The sequence below is a fragment of the Stegastes partitus genome, unplaced genomic scaffold (assembly GCF_000690725.1).
Source record: "Stegastes partitus isolate 25-593 unplaced genomic scaffold, Stegastes_partitus-1.0.2 Scaffold607, whole genome shotgun sequence".
In the NCBI taxonomy this organism is placed as follows: Eukaryota; Metazoa; Chordata; class Actinopteri; family Pomacentridae; genus Stegastes; species Stegastes partitus.
The window spans coordinates 223,787-246,168 of NW_007578338.1; the positions used below are offsets into that span (position 1 = coordinate 223,787).

Consider the following 22,382-nt stretch of genomic DNA (forward strand, 5'->3'; position numbering starts at 1 on the left):
GAAGGGGTGAGCGGAGAGAGAAGCAGAGACTTCATAGATCTGCACAGAGGAAGCACTGGTATAGAGTTACATCGAAGCCATTTCATAACAAGTAGAGATTATTTTCATGTAAAAAATATAGTAAATCTCAATACTGTATAGTCAATACTTACAGATCTGAGTTTTAGTGGTTAATCAATGACCGGATCGTCACTTTAAAAACTTGTCCCTTGTGAGTTTCCCAACTTTATGAAGGTTCAATACTAAGTTGTTTTTGTACACCTATAAAAGAATGTAATGTGTGGAAACAAGAAGCTTTGTGTGTCACCTGGTGAGCCCTGAGAAGTACCATGAGAGTGGGAGCCAATGGACAAAACTAAATTACCCCATATCAGGCATACATCTTTGAGTAAATAAACAACAATAATCACAAAAGCTAAAACTGACAAAAGATGGGGAACATGAATGCAAGGTGATGTTCTCTGCATGCATGCAGTTAAAGGTCCTGTTCCACATCAGCACCATGGACAGGGCACCAGTGCTGCAGGAGAGAAGCCCTGCACAGCACTGCACATACTCTGAGCAAACGTGGACTCCAGCTTGCATTTAAACTACAAGTTCAGATCTTCTGATGCTCCTTCATAATACATTATGCATACATATATCGAATCTACTGCAGACAAAAAAATCAGTAAAAAAAAAAAAAAAAAGTTAAAATCTTTACAAAATGTTATTTAATGTCATTAAATAGTGAAATTTAAGGCGATATTATGGGGGTTAGTGATCAATAATTCAAGTGGGATAAGGTCACTATACATTCAGCAGCGCCGCAGCCACATTAGAAGTCCCGTTCACAGGATTGCAGGAATGAATGCATCTGTATCTGATGCAGGCGTGAGTTCATCCTCCACGTACACAGCGCGTTTCTTCATGTCTTTATTTGTACACATCTGGACAGATCGGGTCGAGGGTTTTGGTTACAGTAACCACCGGGTCCCCTGTTCCCCTGCTGGTCCTTTAAGCCGAGCGGGGTGCAGATCGGACCTGCTGGGGGGAACAGTTTGGAGCAGGAGCGGAGAGGGGAAGTTGCACCGCCCCGGTTCAGGCAGCAGGGCAGATAAAAGCTCAGATAGTGATTGAAAGTGATGGTAAAAGGATTTAGCCTGGGCATTAACCGACAGAGGGAGAGAGAGAGAGAGAGAGAGAGAGAGAGGAAGGGAGGAGGAGGAGGAGGAGAAGGAGGGAGGGTGATATTTTCCATAAAGCCTTTTTTTTCTCTCTCTTTCTTTCTGCCCTTGAGCATCCCGGGTAAGCCCGAGCTTGTAAAGTGGGAAGAGGAGGAGGAGAGGGGGGCACGAAGGGCGGGCACAAGCCTTTCCTCAAACTCAATATTTTATACTTTTGATACTCCTTGACGCTGGATTTCAGTCCTCTTCCCGAGCCGTTTCCAGATCTAGGACGCGGATCTTACCGTGCGCAGCCATCCACGGTGAGATAAAAAAGTATCCGGCAGAAAAACAAACAGCGAGCCCGGGCAGGCTGAGAAACGGGAGTACAGAGAGGACCGCGGCGGGGAACGAGTACAGTGGACGGTCGGAGGGGGGGGGATCTTCTTCTTTTTTTTTTTTTTTGGGTTGTTTCATTTTTTTTTTCTGGCCAAAGAAAAGGGGGGACGTGCGCGCAAAGTCCTGACCAGCCTGACAGATGCATGTTAGAAGTAAGTGTTTCATCTGGTAAAACATTTCGATGCATTTGCCTCGTTGAAGTCTGCGCCCGGGAAGCTGCACTTGCACAGTATCCGGACCACTTCTGGATAATCGGGAGTGCTGGAGGGGGACTTCCAGCAGTAATTTACACTATTTTTAGGCACTGATGCGTTCATTTTGCGAACAAACAATACAGCCTACATATGAGTGTGAGCGATCCTGCTCGGTGGGATGTACTGAAGAGAATTGACACACCCCTACAGGACTGTCAGTGCCGGGAAATAGCTTTGGCGACATCCCCTTGACTTTCCAGTGAACTAAGTCAGAGTGCACAGGAGCTTGCATGGGACAGGCTGTTCAAGGACCTGGCTCCTGTCAGTGAAGGGGGTGACAGTCGGATTATAATCAGCGAGAAAGAGAAAGAGGAAAAAAATGTTCATTATGTGTATTCATTTATTCATGTATTCAGTTTAAAATTATAATTAAATTAAGTGAATACATTTGGAGAGAAGTTCCAGTGCAGTTTGTTTCTCTTGAAGATTATTATTAAATAAATGATGTGTGCTGCAGTGAGACAGAGTAATGAAAAAGGCCTGTAGTTCATAAAAATGACACTTCTAGTTCAAGAAAACACATTGACTGTCAGTATGACTCTCTGCACTTTTTTCCCCCCCACATGTCTTAAGGAGACAGACTAAACGAGAGATCAAATACATATTTTCGTATTTCACGCAGTGAAATTATCAACACCACATCTGTAGTCCACCCTGCATCTCCAGCAGTGGAGAGGAGCAGCTACAACTCTCGCACGCACAGGCAGCACCCGGCAGCAGCACGTGTTTTTACGCACAAGCCTTTCCACACAATGTGGCGCTTGACTTGTTCTGAAAAAAATAAAAAATAGTGCAGCTCTTCTTGTGATGTGAAAGAATGCTCGAGGTGAGTTTTAAACAAACTCGCCTAAATTGTGACTAACTACCTGTGCCACACATTCACTTAAAAGTTCTCCAAATGTGATGTTTTGGGGTTTTTTTCCCACTTTGCGAAATAAATCATCGCCATTTGCTGCGTTATAATTAAAGAGTTCGCACCACAAAATAAGAGCGCAACCTACCCATTACGCATGAATATTTTAAAAGAGTGGCATTAAAGTTTTATTGCGGAGAATTTTCATCCCAAGTTGAGCTCTGTAGAAAATATATTCTAGCGTTTACTGTGAGATTAAGGATGTAATGAACTCATTACATTAACTTCTTTCTCTTTTTTTTTTCTATTTGTCCCCATTTCGCCCCAGGACAATCAGAAGAGCTCGGCCAGTCGAAAATGTCCAATGGATATACCTGAAGACGCAACAACTTCTCCTCCGTCCTCCCCAACCAGCTCCACAGTTTCCCTGCAGGACATCTGAGACATGGATCCGCGTTAACATCTCCCACCCAACTCCCTGCACCACTATGGTTAAAGTGTATGCCGAGATTCATCTCTGTAACATTATCTGCCTCTCCACCCACCGACCATCTTCCTCAGGAAACCAGCCGTCAAAACAACTAAGTGTCCCTCGCTCGGTTCTCTGGGGGGCGTCAATATTTGTCCTTCGACACTGAGCGAAAGTGGTGTTCTCCTTTTATTTAAGGGGGGGAGGAATTTATGAACCTGGAGGCGAGTTGTGTCTATTTCCCCCGCACCTCTCCATTCACAGCACAGCAGCATGGCGGCAGGGATGTCCACTATTTCTTTATGATCACCGCTCCATGCGCTTCACCTCTCCTCTGAGCTCCGTGGCCCCCTCACCCCGTGCCGGACCCCGCTCCAAACACCCCCCCAGCCTGCCATGCTCCTCCAGGCCGTGTTGCTGCTGCTGCTGCGCTGCTTGGCCTCCACCTTGGGCCAGTACGAACTGTGCAAGTCCCTGGTGAGCACGGACGAGGGCTCAGTGTGGGAGCATTACGCGTGCCAGCCAAAAGCCGCGTCCATGAAAGACCACATGCGGATCAGGGTGGATCCGCCCGGAATTACGTGTGGAAATCCGCCTGAGAGGTTCTGCACTCTGGTGAGTTCACGTCGGGACTTTGCATTGCATCTTTTATACTTCTATTATTAACTTTTAAATCGGAAGCAATATTCATGGCATTTTTGAACGCGTAAAGAGCGCAGCGTACAAAAACAAGCACTCCACACTTAGAGACAGCTTCATTAAATTATAGTTACATGTGTAAAAAGTTCAAAACTATTCTACAAGAAATCATTAAGATCACAGAGTTATGCATTTAAGCTGGAGTGACAACTTAAAAAGTAATGACAGGCATTTCTGCAGAAGGTCAGAGCAGCATTCACACTTTAGGGATCTGTAAAGGGATGACATAAGTGCAATGACTTGGCATGGGTCGACCTGGCTCAGAGACATCAGAAGGTGTTGTTTACATTATGGACTTGGCAGCCCAGTATCCGGTTTGATTTAGGCTTGCAGAGGACCTCACATTTCCTCCGGTAAAATGCATATAGCAGGACCTTTTTAGATCCAAGGACACTAAAGGGTGAGCTGCAGGAAAACTCGTTAAAATGTCTGCTACAGCAATATTTAACACACTTTAGCCTGCAGGCTAGTCCCGGCTAATGTAGGTGTAATAATTTGAAATAAGGGTTATAAAATCAGAATCATAAGACTGCAATTAAGCTTCCCCCAGCCTCTTCAGTGAAAAGTTTTATGCTTGACTCACGATTTGAGTCACTGTGTGTGCGAGACAAGTTCGTCCTCTTGATGATCGGCCCACTGTCGCCGAGCGTCCACTCGCTGAGGTGGCCCGGAGAGGCTGCCAGACCCGTCTCAGCAGTCATGAGTCAAAAATCTCAAGGAAAAAAAAAAGAAGTGTCTCTGCAGAGTGTTGGCATGTCTGCATCGAATTATAAAATCAAGTCATGCTGTTAATTCAGTGTTTTATACTCTGGCTGACTGGACATTTGTTACCTTAAGACAGACTTTGCAAACAACTCTCCGCCCATGTCTCTCTCCCTTCCTCTCACAAAACTAATAACTAGTATGTGGGGGTCATTTGACAGGAGTAGGAAAGGATATTGTGGTCCTTGGATACCTAATGGTTAATGATTTGTTTAGCAGCGGAAACCACTGTTGTCTTGGGAAAAGCCTTTCCGATGACTTCTCCTGAGAGGGCAGATGGACAGACGCAAGGGAAAAAGGGGGGGAGAAGTGAAGAGAGAGATGCTCGCTGCCATAACGTATTGACGTCTGCCCCCTAATGGCCCCAGCCTGGAAACTTCTATAACTATGTTTCTGAGTGAGCAATGATGAAATATTGATGGGCTCCTTAATGGGCTTCCTTACAAGGGTTGGCCAGCGTCGCTCCATCGCAAGGATCCAGAGTGTGCAGCTCGGCTGATGAGACAGAAAGAAAGAGAGGGATGGATGGAGGGCGGGACAGGAAGGAGTCTGGTCTTAGTCAGCACTTTCCCATCGGACGGGGTCTTTATAGTGGAAAGTTCTGGTTCTTCTCAGGTCATCAGTGGCTGCGGGGATTTAACCAGGCCCCCTGGTGCACTAGCTGGGGATTTAGACGGTGAAGAAGCTGTGAGATGAAAGTTTACTTAAGAAGTGAGGGATGTCAGAGTCGAATTCCGACATAATGAGAAAGCAGAGTAGGTTTAGTTCTGCACCAGGGTAATTATTTGACAAGTTTGTAGGGTATTTTCTGACATGTAACAATCCATAGTTTGCAGTTATCCAATAGGGAATCTTTACATGTTAGCTTAAGAATCACTGAACATCTGCATATCATTGCCTCGTAACAGAGGATTAATCCTTCAGTACACACTTCAGTAGGGAATCAAGGCCATTACATCGCTTCCATTTCTTTCCTTTCGACACACCAAATGGGTATTGGTTGAGGGATATTGGTATACAGATCATTTATTTTCAGGCAAGCAGCATTTTTTCCCCTCTTCCTCTTGCCCCCGGATTTGGCAGCTTTACAGAAAAGCCAGTTTCTTATCTAATTGGTGTACATTTACATTCACTCATTCAGCAGTCCCACAAGTCAAGAGAAAGTCAGGGCACTTGGATAAGAAAAAAAAAAAAAAAGACTGCATCACCCAATGCGCAGAGCTGCTCATCCTTAATAAGACTTGAGACATACTGCGGAAGATGCAAAATAATTTTTTTTCCCCCTTTCTCTCACCCTATGAGTGCTACAGTGCGTTCCTAAAAACTACGGGAGAATTCACTTTTGGGGGTTTTGATGTTGAGGCATACTGTAGCTTCCCCTCTGCTCACATCGGTGTACAGTAGTTTTTTGCTCCCTCCATCTCCACAGGGATGCATTTTTTCTACTCTATTTATCTCTCTTGTTCCCTGGGAATGCAGCATCCTTTCTCCTCAGCCAAACAGGCCAGCATGTTGGCTTCTTTCGACATGACGGGCTTCCAGCACTTTGACAAAGATGCTACTGTCACTAGCGCTGTGTTAGGAGCTTCAGTAGTTTCTTTGTAGTTTGCCTGTATGACAGCTACTATAGAGTTGTAGCTTGCCGTAGAAGGTGACGGAGGAAGGAGGTTCGAGGCAGTGCGTTGCGGAGGGGGGGATAGCTAATGATGAGGGAGAGGTGAGGAAGATCCAAGCTTAGCTAAGCAGAAAGATGAAATCAGACCACAGTTCCACGGTAGTACACACATTGTCGATATAAAAAATGCTGCATTCAAAAAGGTCTCGCTGCGCCGTTGTTTGTTATTTTGTTTTTTGGTTTTGAACCGAAACCTTCAATCAACCGTCTCCCTCGGGGCCGAGAACAGAGAACAGCCTAACGCAAATGGGAGGCGTGCGTGTGCACTGGAATGTACAGTGTGCGGTGACGTTAACAGGGACCAGCAGGGGTGTGTGAAACATGTGCACGAGTTGGCCAACAGTGCACGGTAGTATATCTAAGAAAATAGACAACAACAACAACAAAAAAAAAAAACAACACACCTTCCTGTTCCACAACACATTTGCCCGTTTTAGAAGGTAGAAATCTGCCAGCTCTAAAAATAGACATGAGAAGAGAGAGAAGCCGCGCAGCAGCGGAAGGGGAGCATGCAGGAAGGGGAGGAAGATGGCAGCTGGTAGCGTGGATCAGTGCATCCCAGACTGGGCCTATGGCCATACTTCATACTGCCTGCCCAGTGTAGCCCTGCCAGACCCGGCCGGCCTGCCCTGCCCAGCAGTAGGCCATCAAGGCCACGCAAAAGGGCCACCCACATCCAGCAGTGGGCCATACTTGATGCACCTCCCTGGGGTACAAGATAACCCAGGTGGCCAGTGTCCTAATAATACACCCTTGGAGGTGAATTTGGGCACAGCGTGAGCAGGTTTGACAGTGCGGGGCATAATTAACGAAGGGAACAGAGAGAAGGGAACAGACAGCTAAAGAGAGCGACGGAGAGAGTGACTGTACAAACAAGGGATGTGGGGGAGGGTACAGTGATGTAATGGCATGGCTTGCTTCCCCATTAGGACACAGTTGAAAGTGATCAGAGAGTGTTTAGATGTGTTGGCAGAACGGGAGGATAGTTATAAGTGAGATTTATCCCTGACTGAGGTGATACTAAGAGGGATTGGCCGCAGGGGCTTAGACAGCCTGAGGTGAACTTAACAAACCACCTTGTCTCACCAGTCAGGATCTCAGGACTAATGGCTGTTTGGAGACGAGCGTATAGAAACCATACAGCGGGCGTTTGTGGGTCTGAAGGTGTGCGAGAGATCAAGTGGCCGCCTGGGTGATAATTCAAATAGAAGTTTATCAAACTGCTTGTCTTTGGCTCGTATACGTATTGTTCTGATCTGAGTTTTATGAATTTAACTACTTTTTTCTACATCTATTTTAAAAATAAGCCCAAACCAACTATTTGCACGAACTAGATGATGCAGTTTTATGAATTTATGTTGTTAAAATTTGGAAATACAGACAAGGGCAACTACAAAATGTAAACGTACTACACAAATAAACATAAAGTATTGTTCAAGTGTTTTGAAAGTTGGAGGAGATTCATGTTGTTTGCCCTGATTAAAAAGTTTTCTCATCAGTTCAAATTTGTAAAATTTTAGCATGTAGTTGTGATTAAAAAGATTTCAGTAAGAACAAATTTATGTCAGTTTTACAAAACTTTCAAATCAACAAAGACATCTGAAATACTTTCCTGAGTTTACTTTAGGTGTTGAAAGTATGTGAAAACCCAGACTGACCAATACCAGAATCTCTCATCAACATCTCTGCAACACAGCTCCTCATTTAAAACAAAAACAAAGAAGTGTGTTATATCTAACTACACAATTTATCAGAGCCAGAAACTGTCAAAACAGGAATTCATAAGGTCCCTGAAATAATCCTCTGTGATGTACTGTTCCATTGGGAAACTTAGCTAAGCTTAAAATCCTAGCATTTCCTTAAACTTTTTTCTACATCCCATTTAAAAAATAAGCCAAAAATCAACTATTTGCACTAACTAGATTCTGCAAAAAAAAAACAACAAAGAATTCTGTTCTCCAGGAAGCAGTCAAACAACTATGGGTGATTCAGCTATGATCAAAACCCACATGAAAAAAAATAGATTTTTCAGCCAAATTGTGATTGTATTTACACAGAACAGATAGTAGTACGGAAACAGATTAGAAAATTTAAGTTGTAAAATATCAAAAGTTTGGAGTGGTAATGTTTTTTTCCAGTATTGGTAACACGTGGCCGGAAAACGTTGATTCAATAGTCATTGTTGTCTTTTTGAATTTGTGTAAAATAAATAATGAAAGAAATTCAAGTTTTCTGAGTTTCTGGCATTTTAACTGTGCCATACTGCATAAAGGACATTTTGAAATTCTCTCCATTAGCCATGGATGTGCTCATCGATGTTCCAATGGAGGTGTGAAACTTAGTATTACAGTGAAAAATGTGTATTACTGTGAGGAAACATGTGACCCAACCACAGAAAACAGCCTGGTGTTCAGAGGGTTAAAGGATTTTACACATACAGTAGAAGTCTGTTTACAGGTCTTGTGTAAAAAAAAAAAAAGAAGCTGGATAAAGCCTTGTGTGGCTTCAGAGGTGTCTGAGAGAAATCTGATAAACTGCCTCAAGTGTCAGTTGGGGCCAAAGACTAAATCTGAAAATCTGGGGGCGTGGAGTTATAAAGAAGTACCAGACCCCTGTGGCCTGCTCCTCTTCTCTGCTTGAGGCGAGAAGCTCCAGGCTACGTTAGCTACTACTGCTATAACTGATGCTTTGACTATATTGCTAGTGGCAGGGTTTTTCCTGCATAGAGGAGTTTTTTGGCACCCCCTAAAGAGGTTTGTTTTAGCCAGTGCCAGGGGAAGATCACCAGCGCCAAAATGATAAGAACTGAGAATGAAAAATAAAATTTGAACCAGTTTTGGTAAATGGAGCTCCGTGTAGTAAAGCGCGATAAACGTTTTTGTTAGCAAATGATCAGAAATACCAGGGAAATGCATGGATTTGTATGAAACAAGGGAGCAAATGTCAATCCAGCAGTGTTAGGAGTGCAACCTAAATGAGTGGTGCACCACTTAAGAAACACAGAGTAAAGAATAACATAAAGATCTCTGTTGCACAGTCCGCCTCTCACTTGTCTTAAGGCTTAAAACCATTTTTATGCTCTTCTGCTTCTCTTTATCTACATCTCCTTTGTGATTGGTTTAGATTTAATAACTGGCATCAATAAAAGATAATAGCTTTTCCCTGAATTCACCTCTTCAGTGCACTTCAAGAAGAACTCTGCCCCGATATGTTGCGTTTTCAATGTTGTGTATCTGTTTTAAGTATAACCAGAAGTCTAAGATAAGTTCCCAGTATAAGTCTTCCTGGTCCAACTGTGGTGATTTGAGCAGGACAAGCTCTGCTGCTGCTTTGGAGCAGCATGGTGTCTCTGCTCTGTCCTTCTTCTCTCCTCCTCCAGCAGAATCACACATGCCTACAGTAAACATTTACTTTTGCTTGCGCGCACACACACAGACATAAACAACACCCGCCCACGCAAACACACACCTAAGACACATTTACACTTGCCAACTGCTGTTTTGTACCCAGCAAGACATTTTGCAGCAAGCAGATAATCACTTTTTCAGGTGATTTAAGTAAAAGGCAGGTTTGTAATCCTATACATGGGCCTCACTTTAACACACACACACATACGTTCTCAGGTAACACACACACACACATACAGATGCGCCACCTTCACTGACGGTAACAAGAAGCTCCAGTATGATGGAAAAACCTCCAACAAAATAAAAGATTAACGTTATAAGTGAAAAAGCAATATCTCTTTCTGTTTCCCTCTGTGGCCTTTTTAATGGGAGGGTCATTTCATTTGATGTTTCTCCAAAACAAAATAAATTGTGTTCTCAGAGTGTGTGTCCCTACCTTTATTCCCCTTGCTAGCAATATAACTTAGAAACTTCTATAAGTGGAGGTAGACAGAAAGAGGAGAGAGAGAGGGGGGGGGGAGGCGGCAACAGAAAATATTTTTGTGGGGACAGAAATGGTCATAAAAGCAAAAGAAGGGGGAAGTAAGGCCATGCAGAGCGCAATTTTCTTGGCGCCATTGTTTCTGTGTAAATGCACAGTGGCAGCTTGCTATTTCTGTAAGCAACCAGTGATGTTCTGTTACTCCCGTTGCGTCCAAAAGCATCGCAATAACTCACTTCAGAACGGACGTTTGATTCCTTAGCAGGTCAGGGAGAGCGCTTGTTTTTTTAAATTCGTGTTTCACAATCACACGGATAACTCAAAGAGGAAGCTGCGCTCACAGCCGCAGTTATTAATGACTGTTCGGGAGCTCGTCGTTATCCCGCAAGTGAAAACAAGGAAGTCGCTCATCGCAGGGGCATCATGGCGGCTGTTGTCGTGGAGACAGGATCCCAGTGAGGATAATTGCTGGAGGGGCTTAGCAGCGCGGGCCACCTGCCGCAGCATTTGGCCGGGATCTGTGTGTGTATGTTTGTGAGAGAGAGTGTGTTTGCGGGTGTTTGTGGGTGTGTGTATCCTGGCATAGACATAGAGGGCCGGGCCAGAGTAGTGGCAGGAGGCAGAGTGGGATAAGGAGGACAGGGCACACAAAGGGCTTAAACATAACCTCGCGTAAGTCTCTCATGGGGGATAAAAATCTTCCAGGCTATATTACTGTACATATCACCTCCACTGTAGCTAATCCTAAAGGGCTCGGTGAGGTCAGAGCAGAGTGACGAACAGCAACGTGCAGCTTTTCAACCCGTCACTCAAATCCAGCAAAGTGACGAGATGTTTAAAAAAAAAAAAAAAAAAAGAGATGTTTAAAAAAAAAAAAAAAAAAGTATTGATCCTCACTCTTGTCTAGTTTGTGGATTCACATGTGCCTGCGGTGTCGTTCTCACAGGCCGCAAACGCCGTCACAAACACACTTCAAGGGCTAACCTATATGGAGCTTGTGCTGTATCTGGGACAGTGTGACAGTGAGATCGTTTTCAATAGGATTTGTAGGTCAAGGGTCATCCCCACAACAACAGGCTACTAATCTTACTTTCTGAGTAAACTTGTGTCCGGACTAAGGTCGAGGGATGCGCCCGTGGAGGGCAGCGAAGCAGCTGGGCCACCACGGGGTAACATTCGCTGTAACCCTTGTCATCTGATTCTAATTACCTTTTCTGGTTGTAGTTGTTTATGAGCATTGTAGATTATCATCTTAAGTGCGTTTGCGCTGACAGTGATCTCTATCTGAGTCAGTGCGAGAGAGATAATTGGGTTATCAGATAGAAAACAATGCTGCTATGCTGCTCCAGTGAGCAGAGAGATAGATTATCTGCAGTTTGTGGTATAAAGACGCTGTGGCTTCACTGCTGTGTCTTCACATGCGTTATGATCCTGTATAGCCTCTTTCTTTGCCGTACAGCTTCCCTCAGCACCAGCTCAGCGTTTGCTTATGTTTGGAGTTTTCCCACTCTGCGTTGTCACCATAAATCAGATGATTTATAATCTCGGCCTCACAGGATTGTAACTTTTGTGTTTGATATTAGACCACTGGAGTGGGTTTGAGTGACTGCTCACTTTCCCGTCGTACAGTCCAGTGACTTTATTCAAAAGGGAGAACAGATGCAGCTTCTTGGCAATAGATGTGAAAAAAGTAAACGTCTGCAAAGAAGCAGTGACACATGATCTGTGCTTGCACAGTACATCGATATTGTGCAGTATTGCTTTCGCGTTACATCATAAAGAAGAAACTGCTGTTTCATGTGATACTCCACCCAAAATCTTTTGAGTATTGACCAATCAGCCTCTGCAGGACTAAGAAGGTGGCTGCGGAAAGTTTAAACATGTTTGCAGCAGGAAAAAAAAAAGTATTAAAACATCCAAAGAAACTTTTGCAATAAAACCCACGTCTCCATCTGTATGCTCAGTATGTTACAAACATCCACACTTCTGAGCCAAATTTGCATCTCGCACACAACGCTATCAAGCTCATTAGCAGGCCTGTGCGTTGCTTTGAACATGTTAAAGCGTCCTGCTGACTTCGGCCGCCATTTTCCATCAAGGATGAAACTACAAACTATTTACAGCCACCCTTTAAAGCCTGCAGGGGGGCAGTGTTTGATAGTCAAAAAAACTAATTTTGGATGAAATCACTTAAAAGTCATTCGGTAATCAAACTCTGCCGCGCTGAACTTAAAGCAGTTGCAGTATTACATTACTGCATATTAGTGTTCAATCAGTTTGGGTAATTTATGTTCACAGTGTAAATTCAATATCTAGTCATAAGTTAAATTTGATAAATAGCTACATGGGCAGCAGTTTAAGCTTATTTGATCACAGCGTGAACTGGATTTGCATGAAGCATTTCATTCTGTATTGCCACAGTTTTCATCATCGCACATTAAGACCCGTCTTTAGTGACTTTTGAGTAATTTAAATGTTAGCTAGTCTTCTTTAGGTGCTCCTCCAGGAAAATGCACATAAATCAAGTACATCACAATCAGAACTTCTATTTATCAAACCACTACATACCAAGTCTGGAACTTTATGACTTTCAGAATAAAAGCCATTCATCAAACTTCTTACAACTTGAGGAAAGCTTTTTAGCGAGGTCCATTGATTTAGTTTCCATTCATCTTTATTGTCTGCATTTATAAACGTGGTACTGATTTTTCCTGATGATATGATCTCTGTGATGTGCCTCATCTAACAGCAGCTAAATTACTTTTCTGATCCAGTTTCATTTTCTTTTTGTCTCTATTATCTATTATTATATATTAAAAAAATGGATTTAACTTTGCATGTTCATTTTTGATTTTATCTTTTGCAGAGAAGCATGTCAGTCAGAAAAACAGATGCTTTTCTTTTTAAAATTCCAATTAAAATGAAAGCCTAAACAATATGGGCGATGTAGAGTAAATCCTTAAATCCTCTCATTTGTTGCTCCTGCTCTGAGTGTACATGTGATCTAATACTGTGTGTCTTCCTCTTTAACACCTTTTGACTCTGTAGTTCCACCTTTAGTGTACTTTTTACAAGTTTGATAACACACAGATAACAAAATACATTCTGCAATATTATCCTAAAAACTATTATTTACTGTCTTTTCACATGCAAGTCAAATGTTAAAGTTTTAGTGCTTTGCTCAAGGTCTCCTAATATTTGCTACCACCAGGGCTTAGATTTGCATCTTCACGTCATCTATTTTTACTCTCACTACGGCTCATCATTTGTTCTTTGTTCTATAATATTTAAATATCTACACAATAATTATTCACGTGGCTCTGTTTTCCAGGAGCTGCTGCTGTAAACACAATTACCGTTACTTTACCACACGGCAGAGATGAGCCGGTGACATTCTTAAACACTACAATTAGAAGGAGTATTACTGCTGAAAGTAAAAATAAGAACAAAACAAAGAAGACGGGGGACGAAGGAGGAGAGGAGGAGGAGGAGGAGGAGGTGGAGGTGGAAGAAAAAAAGAAGGATATTTATACTCTCGACTCCATCAAGAGCTCGTTAAGTGTAATGCCGTAAAATTCACAAAGACTATTGGATTCCCAATATATAAAAGAAGAAGGATAACATCAGCTATAAAATTTAATCAGTTGCTACAAGTGTAGAAAACAGAAGAGGAGAGGGTGGAAACACAATCAGGAGAAAACTTCACAGGCTCCAGCAGCTAATTCTCCACCTAAAAGTATATGAAGTGTTTTTTCTTTTTTTGTTTGGTTGTTTTTTTTTTTGAAAATATAACAAATCAATTATTGCAGCTAATAAGAAGTAAACATGATGGAAATGAGACACTTAGGATTTGAATTTTTGTAAGAAAGAAGCCAGGAGCTGTCTTTGATAAAGTGAAAACTTGGAGAATTACAGCAAAAAAAAAATTGACCCCTTTGATACAATGATGACTGTGACTAAATACTGGAGAAAATAATAACCATTATCTGTCTAATTAGTACATCCTAGGGGGCACGACGAGCCTGCTGAATCTGATACAATCCAAACAGCACTGGAGCTGAACTTTGCAAATTAAGCACCAAGAGAGACGACTGAGGATCTCTGGGATTTCTTTGTGTAAATATTTCCACTTCTGTGGTGATGGGGATGTCAGACAACTGGCTTACAACAGTCAGCTTCATCAGTTTTAGTGAGATGTCTGCAAATGTCTCAATGAGGAGGCAGCAACTGTAGAATTCGGGATTCCTGGAAATGTATTCACTTATTTGAAACTTTGGTGATGCTATAAAAATTCAAGTCGATGCCAACTCTGTCCCCCAGACATTGAATTTATATAAAACTAATCTGCAACAGCAAATATGTTCTAAAGGAAAAAATCATGTCAATCAGATTATATTTTCTACTAACTTGATAAGGCAATGTTTTTAACACACCAAGAATGTTTACAGCCAACATATCATTCGGTTTCTGCAAAATATCCCAGCTTGCAGAACAATACCCACATTGTGATCATAGCGTCATACATTTTTTATGTCTATGCACTCACAGCGTTTGGTTAAGGTGAGGGAAAGCGTGTGGTTCGGTTTAATACAGAAAAAAGCCCGCAGTGATTTGAATCACATAAACACATTCACATTTAACTGAAGCCGCAGTCTTTCCTCAACCATAACCAAAGTGATTTTGTAGCCTCAAGCTAAATACAGACAGGAGTCAGGATCTGATCCCTGGGGGTCCTGTGCTTTGTAAGCCTACCATCCACCCCAACCACCTCCCTGTTAAATATGACGCTTCCTTCACTGAATAAAACGTACATTCTGAACGTGATCTAGCTAACAACTACATTTGTCACCGCAATGCATCAGGGAAAACCATTCAGTACAATATTAACGTAGTAGCACACTTTTTTTTTTTCCAGGATTTGCAAGTCTAAATAAGCGGAGGATAAATTTGTCTTCCTGGTAGAAAAGGAAGATGAGAGGTGTTTGATCTAACAAAGTGAAAGGCATTTCTTAGTGCAGGTGGAAAGAGGCTTTCTCTCTCGGTGAGCTGTGTGAATAATCCTGTTGACTTTTAGTTGTGTAGAGGGGCAGCGGCTTGAAAGTCTTGGCATCACTAGAAGAGGAGGATCAATTCTCTGGAGTTAAAAGTGCAGCAGCACTCTGCTGTCTATGCAAAGACAGTGATGATGCACGATCCTCTTGACCTTCACACTTCCTGTTGTGTTGTTTGGCAAGTTTACTTTTAAGCTCTCTGTCCCTTAGCGCCTTGGTGAGGCGCTCCTAGTTTAGATTTACACTTTCTTTTTTAGGAACAGTACAGATGTTTTTTGATATTGTAGAAAGTGCATATTTTTTAAATCAGCATTTGCACTGAAAAAATTAAAACACCTACAAATCACAGAGAGGAAGATTGAAAACACAAATTGTAGTTTCTTACTTAAACATACTTCCCACTGGCTTTGATAATGACTGCAACTACTGCTAAAACCTAAAAGCTCTGAGACATTTTGTTTTATTGTCAGTTGTTAACTTTTTTTTTTAGCTATGATAAATTTTGACAAAGTCTGTGCAAGGATGAACGACCAAATGAGCAAAGCAAAGGCAATTGCCATGTTCAGTGTATTCAGTTAATTTGTAGCACTTTGATAAACTGCAGTTTTTGGGTATGCGCGCTGTATTGTCATGTATTAATCATATCAATGAAATTGTCTCTTTACGCAGATGATCAGCCATCTGCTACAACTCTGCCGACATGCACGGCAGCATTCTCCTATTAAACCGATACAAATTAAAATCTGTCTTTTTTTTTCAAAATCCATAAAGACAGACCTCTGTGATATGTATATCTTTACCATTAATGATTGAAATATTTCCAAGGGTTACAGAATGTAAGTATATTATAAATTTAATTTAAATACCACATTAAGAACCTTGTTGGCAAACTACAAAAAAACAAAAATAAATTAAAAATATCCAGAAATTGAACCAGCTTTTCTTTGGTTTGTAGAAAGAGTGCTGTTGAATCAACTTGCTACCAGTTGTGGACTATAAGGATCTAATTTACAGACCTGCTGCCGCGTCACACTTAAGGCTCTTATATTCTGTTTACATCTCATCACTGATGTTAATTAGGGGTGATGGCTACCATACTCGCCACTGTATTGCTATGATAAAACTGGTTGGTCTTCTGGTTGGAAAATGACCATCAAACATTACATCTATGTCGCATAGGAACGGTGGTCCACTTTTAGGTCGCGCCAGTGATTGGCTGGTTCTTCATGTGACTTGTGCCAGGACCGATTGGGAAGGACTGCTTTTAATATCAGTGCCGCAGACTCACAGAATCTTTTGCAATGTGACCTAAAACTGACTAATCTTATTTCTCCTGTAAACTTTAGAAATGCACTTCAAATGGTCCATTACCTGGTTACAACCATTTAATTGATTTCATTTGTCATTTTCCTGTATTTGTATTGCCATGGTGTAATCTAAATCCTAATTGATGGCTCTTAGAAGAATTTTAAATAAAGATAAAGAATTCTATACTATCATTAAAGTTATTTTCAAACCCTGATGGACGTCTTTCTTCTCTGTCTTTGTCTCTCCTTCAGGAGAACCCATACCTGTGCAGTGACGAGTGTGATGCCTCTAATCCAGACTTGGCCCACCCTCCTCAGCTGATGCAGGACCGTGAACGCAATGGCCTAATCACCTACTGGCAGACAGTCACCTGGAGACGTCACCCAGAGCCCCTGCTGGCCAACATCAGCATGTCCTGGAACAAGAGTTTAGAGCTCACAGACGACATCCTGATCACCTTTGAATATGGCCGTCCTACTATCATGGTACTGGACAAGTCCATGGACTACGGACGCTCCTGGCAGCCCTTCCAGTTCTACGCTGACGACTGCTTGGATGCCTTCAACATGCCACCCAAACGTGTGCGTGACCTTTCGCCCGCCAACATCACACGGGTCATCTGCACTGAGCAGTACTCGCGCTGGGTCGGCTCCAAAAACGAAAAGAATGTGAAGTTTGAGGTACGGGCACGCTTTGTTGTGTTTGCCGGGGTTCGGCTAGAGAACATGGACAACCTGTACACCCGCATGGAAAGTATGAAGGGATTGAGGGACTTCTTCACCTTCACCAACCTTAGGTTGAGGCTGCTCAGGCCCGCCCTCGGAGGCACCTATGTCCAGAGAGACAACCTGCTCAAGTACTTCTATGCCATCTCCAACATCGAGGTACCTGCCAGGTGAGAGCCACTGCTGACTTCACAAGGGACACGCATTGGTGCTGTCTTCACACATTCACACCTTCTAATATAAAAAGTACATTTTCATGCAAGAAAACAACCTTACAAAAATAATCTCATACATTTCAAAATAAGTACTGAAAGATTTGCTTCACACAGAGAAGCATATCTAAAAGGAGTGATGGCCAAAGTACAGGGATACGAAATGGAAGCCATGTTACCCAAATAAATGATTATCCTTAAATAATAATCAGAAGGTAATAAAAACCAAACATCTCTCTTTGGAAATGTGGAATATTAACTTCTTTAGTGCCTTTTATAGTATAAAGGATTTTCATATGGACTATTTGAGAAGCACAAAAAATATTTCAGGATAGGAACAGAAATCTCACAGCAGGACATCCAAACAGCTAAAACAAACCATTTGCATATCTCAATACAGCTAAAGCTTGGTTCAAAATTTGTACTTTATCATTATTTGGTTGAACTGAATCTTGACACAGTAGTTCTACTCTAAAATTTGTTTAATTACACATAAAAAATAAAAAAAAGTATTGACTGGATTCGAGCAAAGGTTGGCGTAACTGCGACACTGTCACTGATTAAAATGCTACGAACCACCACAAACGGCACGACAAATCAAATCAGTTACATGTTTTTTAGATCTTCAGTAAGAATATATCAAATCCAAATTCAGTTTAAGCATTGGTTATCAGATTTAAATCCTTTTGAACCACTTATCAAATCTCACTAAGCTTTCAACATTCTAACTAAATTTGTGAATAACTCCTTCAGTGTAAATCTGTCATTACCTGAAGCTAGAAATATGCCTTTATCAGATTTGATAATCAGTCAACTTCTAGCTACTAAGTTAATTAAGACTAATTAAGCTAGCCGCAGCTACAGCCACCAACGATATGAAATGTTGATTGCTGTTTGGTATCGATTGCTCTGACTGGTTGACATTAACATCTGGCGCCTGCTGACTTTTACATACATGCTGATTTTTCACACTTCTTGATTAATTTTTTTGCAGGTCCTATAGAAAACTGGGAAATTAGGCAGCTTAAGAGACAGATTGGGTGCATGAAAGCTTTACATGGGATCTCCTATATTTAACACACCACAAATGACAATCAGCTACATCATTAAACTGTCATTTTAAATGAAAAAAGAAAAGAAACCGGAGAAAGCTCTGGCTATAAATGACAAAGTGCAAGCTGTAATTGCACATCCTCTCCATTTGTCTTTGCTAATAAAAAATAATGTGCAGAAGTAAACGGTTTGATAAGAGATTTGTTAGCATCGGCACTTAATGAGTTTAAGTATTCTGCGGACCGGGAAGCGGATCCAAAATGAAACCGAACGTCTTATTTTGAGCATGTAGTTGGATATTACTTCTGTCTTTTTCTGCACACAGACATGACAGATACGGAGGAGATGAACATACCCTCTGGTCTGACATTCATGCACACACATTCCCACATAGCCAGTGTGATCTGAGGGCATATAAAATGACCCCCTCTCTCTCCCAGCATGAATCCTGGTCTGCCTGTCACTGGCCTGTGAAGACAATGATTAATGGCAGAAGCACACGGCCTCGGTGGTCTAACGTAAACCACCATCCACATTCTGCCGGTGCGGCCGGGAACCCTTACATGGCAACTTTGTGACAGTGAATGATGCTCGGGCCGTCACGCACCTGCTTAGCATCAACAAGCCATCTTTCCTACCTTTCAGAATTATTATTCCAATCAATACGGCAGGCTGACATTTGTATGGTATTTAACATCCTCGTTGGGATGGCGTGGAACGGGAGGAAGAAGGCGTGAATTTGTGTGTGCGAAAGGGAAAAGTGAAAATAAGCAACTGTTTGAGTAGGGCGTTGACCGATGTGGGCGTCTGTGTGTGTGTGTGTGTGTGTGTGTGTGGAGTCAAGGTATGAGAGGGGGGGAGGGGGTTTGATGAAGTCCTGAGTGGATGCTGACACAGCACATACACAAACGCACACGCACAAACAGCCTCTGGCATAGTGGAGAGGGCCTGCAGGTATTGATCACAGCCACTTTTCAGGCTCAGCACAGAATCAGAGAGCAAGGCAGAGATCAGCCCAATACCCCGGAGGTGAAACAGTCCATCAGCACACCTGAACCTCCACCAAAACTCCACCAGCCTTGTTTTGAAATATTTGTGCACGCTTCTTTATTTAGTAGTCCGCAAGTGCAACAGCATCTAAGAATTCATCATCCGACTCCAAATCCCTGCTGTGCCACTTTGCTCGAAACAGCCCCGACACTGTAAGCTCTCACAAAATTCTCTGTGTAAGTATACATCCAGAAAACTCGCTTAATTTCTCTCCCCTTTCCAGAGAGCTGGGCTGGTGGCAGCTGGTGATAGTGTCAGTATGGTGTTGGATCTGGTAACAGAGGACCCAAATTTAGCCCTGTGGAGATGACTGAGGCCAGTCCGTCTTCCGCCCCGGCCACCCACACCTCCCGTAACATAATCACTAATCAATAAGTTATTCTGGGCAGCCAAGAGGAGTATTAGGTGATAGTGGTGGGGGGTCCTCAACAGTACAGTACAATCAAGAGTGTCTGATGCTTACGGCTGGGAAATTGATTTTGCGGAGCGAGACGATTAGTCAATGTTCCCTGGACAAAAGGCTAAGCTATTTCATCTCATCTCATCTGGCCTTAGTAACATATTGGGATTTCCAATGCTTAAAATTTGAATAATGAATATTCCACTCCGCTGGTGCTCCAGCGGGGACGGCACACTGAAATGGGTTTTATATGATCAAGACCGAGTGGCAGTGTACCGCAGGTCGCCACGGTAATGAGATATGCTGGTGTTATCGATGGAGAGAGGGTTGTAGTCACTTCCTGACCGTATTGTATGTCCCTGCAGGCCTCTAGCTGTGGCTCTCTGACTGAACACAGTTAAAAGTAATTATTATTAGTTAACTGTTCCTAATGACTTGAATTGAGCTTGGACAGAGACAGCAAAACAAGCTTTTCCCATCAACCAGTGCAGGATGTTACCTCTATGGGACGTGTCTCTTTTATCTGACGCTGCACTGTCAGAGTGACTGGCCGGGCTCTAAAAAGCTGGCGCAGGTATGCGGGAAGTCAGGTACTCAGGGCTAAATAGTGCTGCTTTATCAATAAATACGTAACCTGATACGCCATTAAGTGCAAACGCAGGCAAGCTGGGTTTGATGGGAGGGAGGTTGTAAATTTAGATTTGTGGACGCAATGAAAACACTCAGCAAACTGGATCTTGAGCAAGTTGTGGGAGGGCATTCAGGGTAGAGGGCAGCCAGAGGTGGAGCAAGGATGGTGGAGTGGGCACAGAGAGGAAAAGGTCAAACAGAGGGACTACAGGCAAAGTCAAATTGGATATCGTCAATAGAATATTATTATATGATTCAGCATCACTCACTCTGCGTTGCAAAGTTCTCCCAAGGTTAACTGTAATGAGCTGAAGTACTGACTACAGTATAAACTCTAAGCCAAGGTGTTTTGGGTTTTAAAAGCCCTGGGCTTTATGTTCATTTTACAGGCTATATTCAAACCTTAGATGTGGCCATTTCCATATCACTGATGGGCCATGTGAAAGCTATCTCCAACCATCAAAGATAGAGTAGCAAAGCCTCAACTCTATCATCATTTACATCAGTGAAATCATATTCACCGGGAAGCCTCACTCATAAGCGCAGCTCTCAAATTCTCCCTCATTCATTGGACCTCCATCTTTCCATTCCCGTTGCCTCTGTCCCATCTGTCAGCCACGCTGCTGGACTGTGGCGTGGACGATAGCAGGCCGTGACTGGCCTGTAGTCTGCATTATGGATTAGACGTAGGGTCATGGATTGGGCCTTTTTAATGAAATAAGCAGCAGGTCATACAGTGGGTCTTTATAATGGAATAAAGGAAAGGCTCTAAGCTCAGGAAGAGCCAACTAAGTGGATTAGGGCAAAGACGGAGGGAAGGAGATGGAGCAGGATGAGAAGAGAGACGGAGTCTGCATCGTTTTTCTCTCCCGGCTCATAATCGCTGGCGCATCAGGTTCTGTTCTGACTTCTCAGTTTGATTTGATTGGCTGATGGGGGGAGATGACATTTAAGAGAAGCCAAGTAGTCTGAGTGTCTCTTACGCCTGTGTGTCAGTCAGCTGAGTAAGGAGTGAAGGAAAAAGTTCAGCACATGCACATCATCACAGCACTGATCAATTTTCCATTAGGGGAAAAAAGTTAACCATCTCAGTATGCAGCTGAGGAGACTAAATCCACATTGTGACTAATATTTGTGTGCCATTTATAGTGGGTACAATGTGGTATAATACAGTAAGCATAATATGCAGCATTCATGGATTAGATCAGCATTATATTTATATTTACAAGTATACTTGTATTCTTACATTATTTTAAACGTCTTGTCTTAATCTCTTAACCCTCACTTCACAACATCATCAAAATACAACTTTTGTCATTGTTTTGATTGAGAGAGCCCCAGTGGCAGAAATTACATGATGTGCATTTAAATACTGTGAAATTTTATATAGAGTGAACCCATGATTGATATCGGTTATCAATTTTTGATTTAGTCAGTTTTGAAAACTAGTTTACTTACTTGGCTTTTGCACACTACAGAACAAAAGCTTTGGAACAAAAACATTTTAAGGGGGGGGGGGGCTCTATATTCAATGGGGAAGCAGCAAAGGTGTTAAACAAACTGTGGAGAGCATATCAGGACAGAGAGCTGCAACCAATTAAAGAGCAGCCTCAGGTCACCTGCTCGGCCAAAAGTAGAAGGACCTTCACACTGACTCGCTGGGCCGGCACCCTTAACACAGGAGTATTTAAATATGAACCAAATATAGAATGAATAGTTAAGAACCACTGGCATGACTAAGGCATAGCGCGTGGAAACAGTTCTTATTTTTTTTATAAGTATCATGCATTATATAATTAACCCTGTAAA

General features: G+C 42.4%; 1 protein-coding gene across 2 annotated transcripts in view; it reads left to right on the forward strand.

Annotated features, from left to right (window-relative positions):
• The first annotated feature begins 1,237 nt into the window (after positions 1–1,237).
• ntng2b (netrin g2b) overlaps positions 1,238–22,382 on the forward strand; it is a 74,270-nt gene continuing 53,125 nt past the window's right edge. The window contains exons 1-3 of one of the 2 annotated variants that reach the window (XM_008289337.1): positions 1,238–1,696; positions 2,980–3,735; positions 16,755–17,398. In XM_008289337.1, the coding sequence (XP_008287559.1) occupies positions 3,517–3,735; positions 16,755–17,398 (863 nt within the window). In that variant the 5' untranslated portion in view covers positions 1,238–1,696; positions 2,980–3,516. The remainder of the gene's footprint in view (positions 1,697–2,979; positions 3,736–16,754; positions 17,399–22,382) is intronic. The other variant, XM_008289338.1, reaches the window with a different exon arrangement.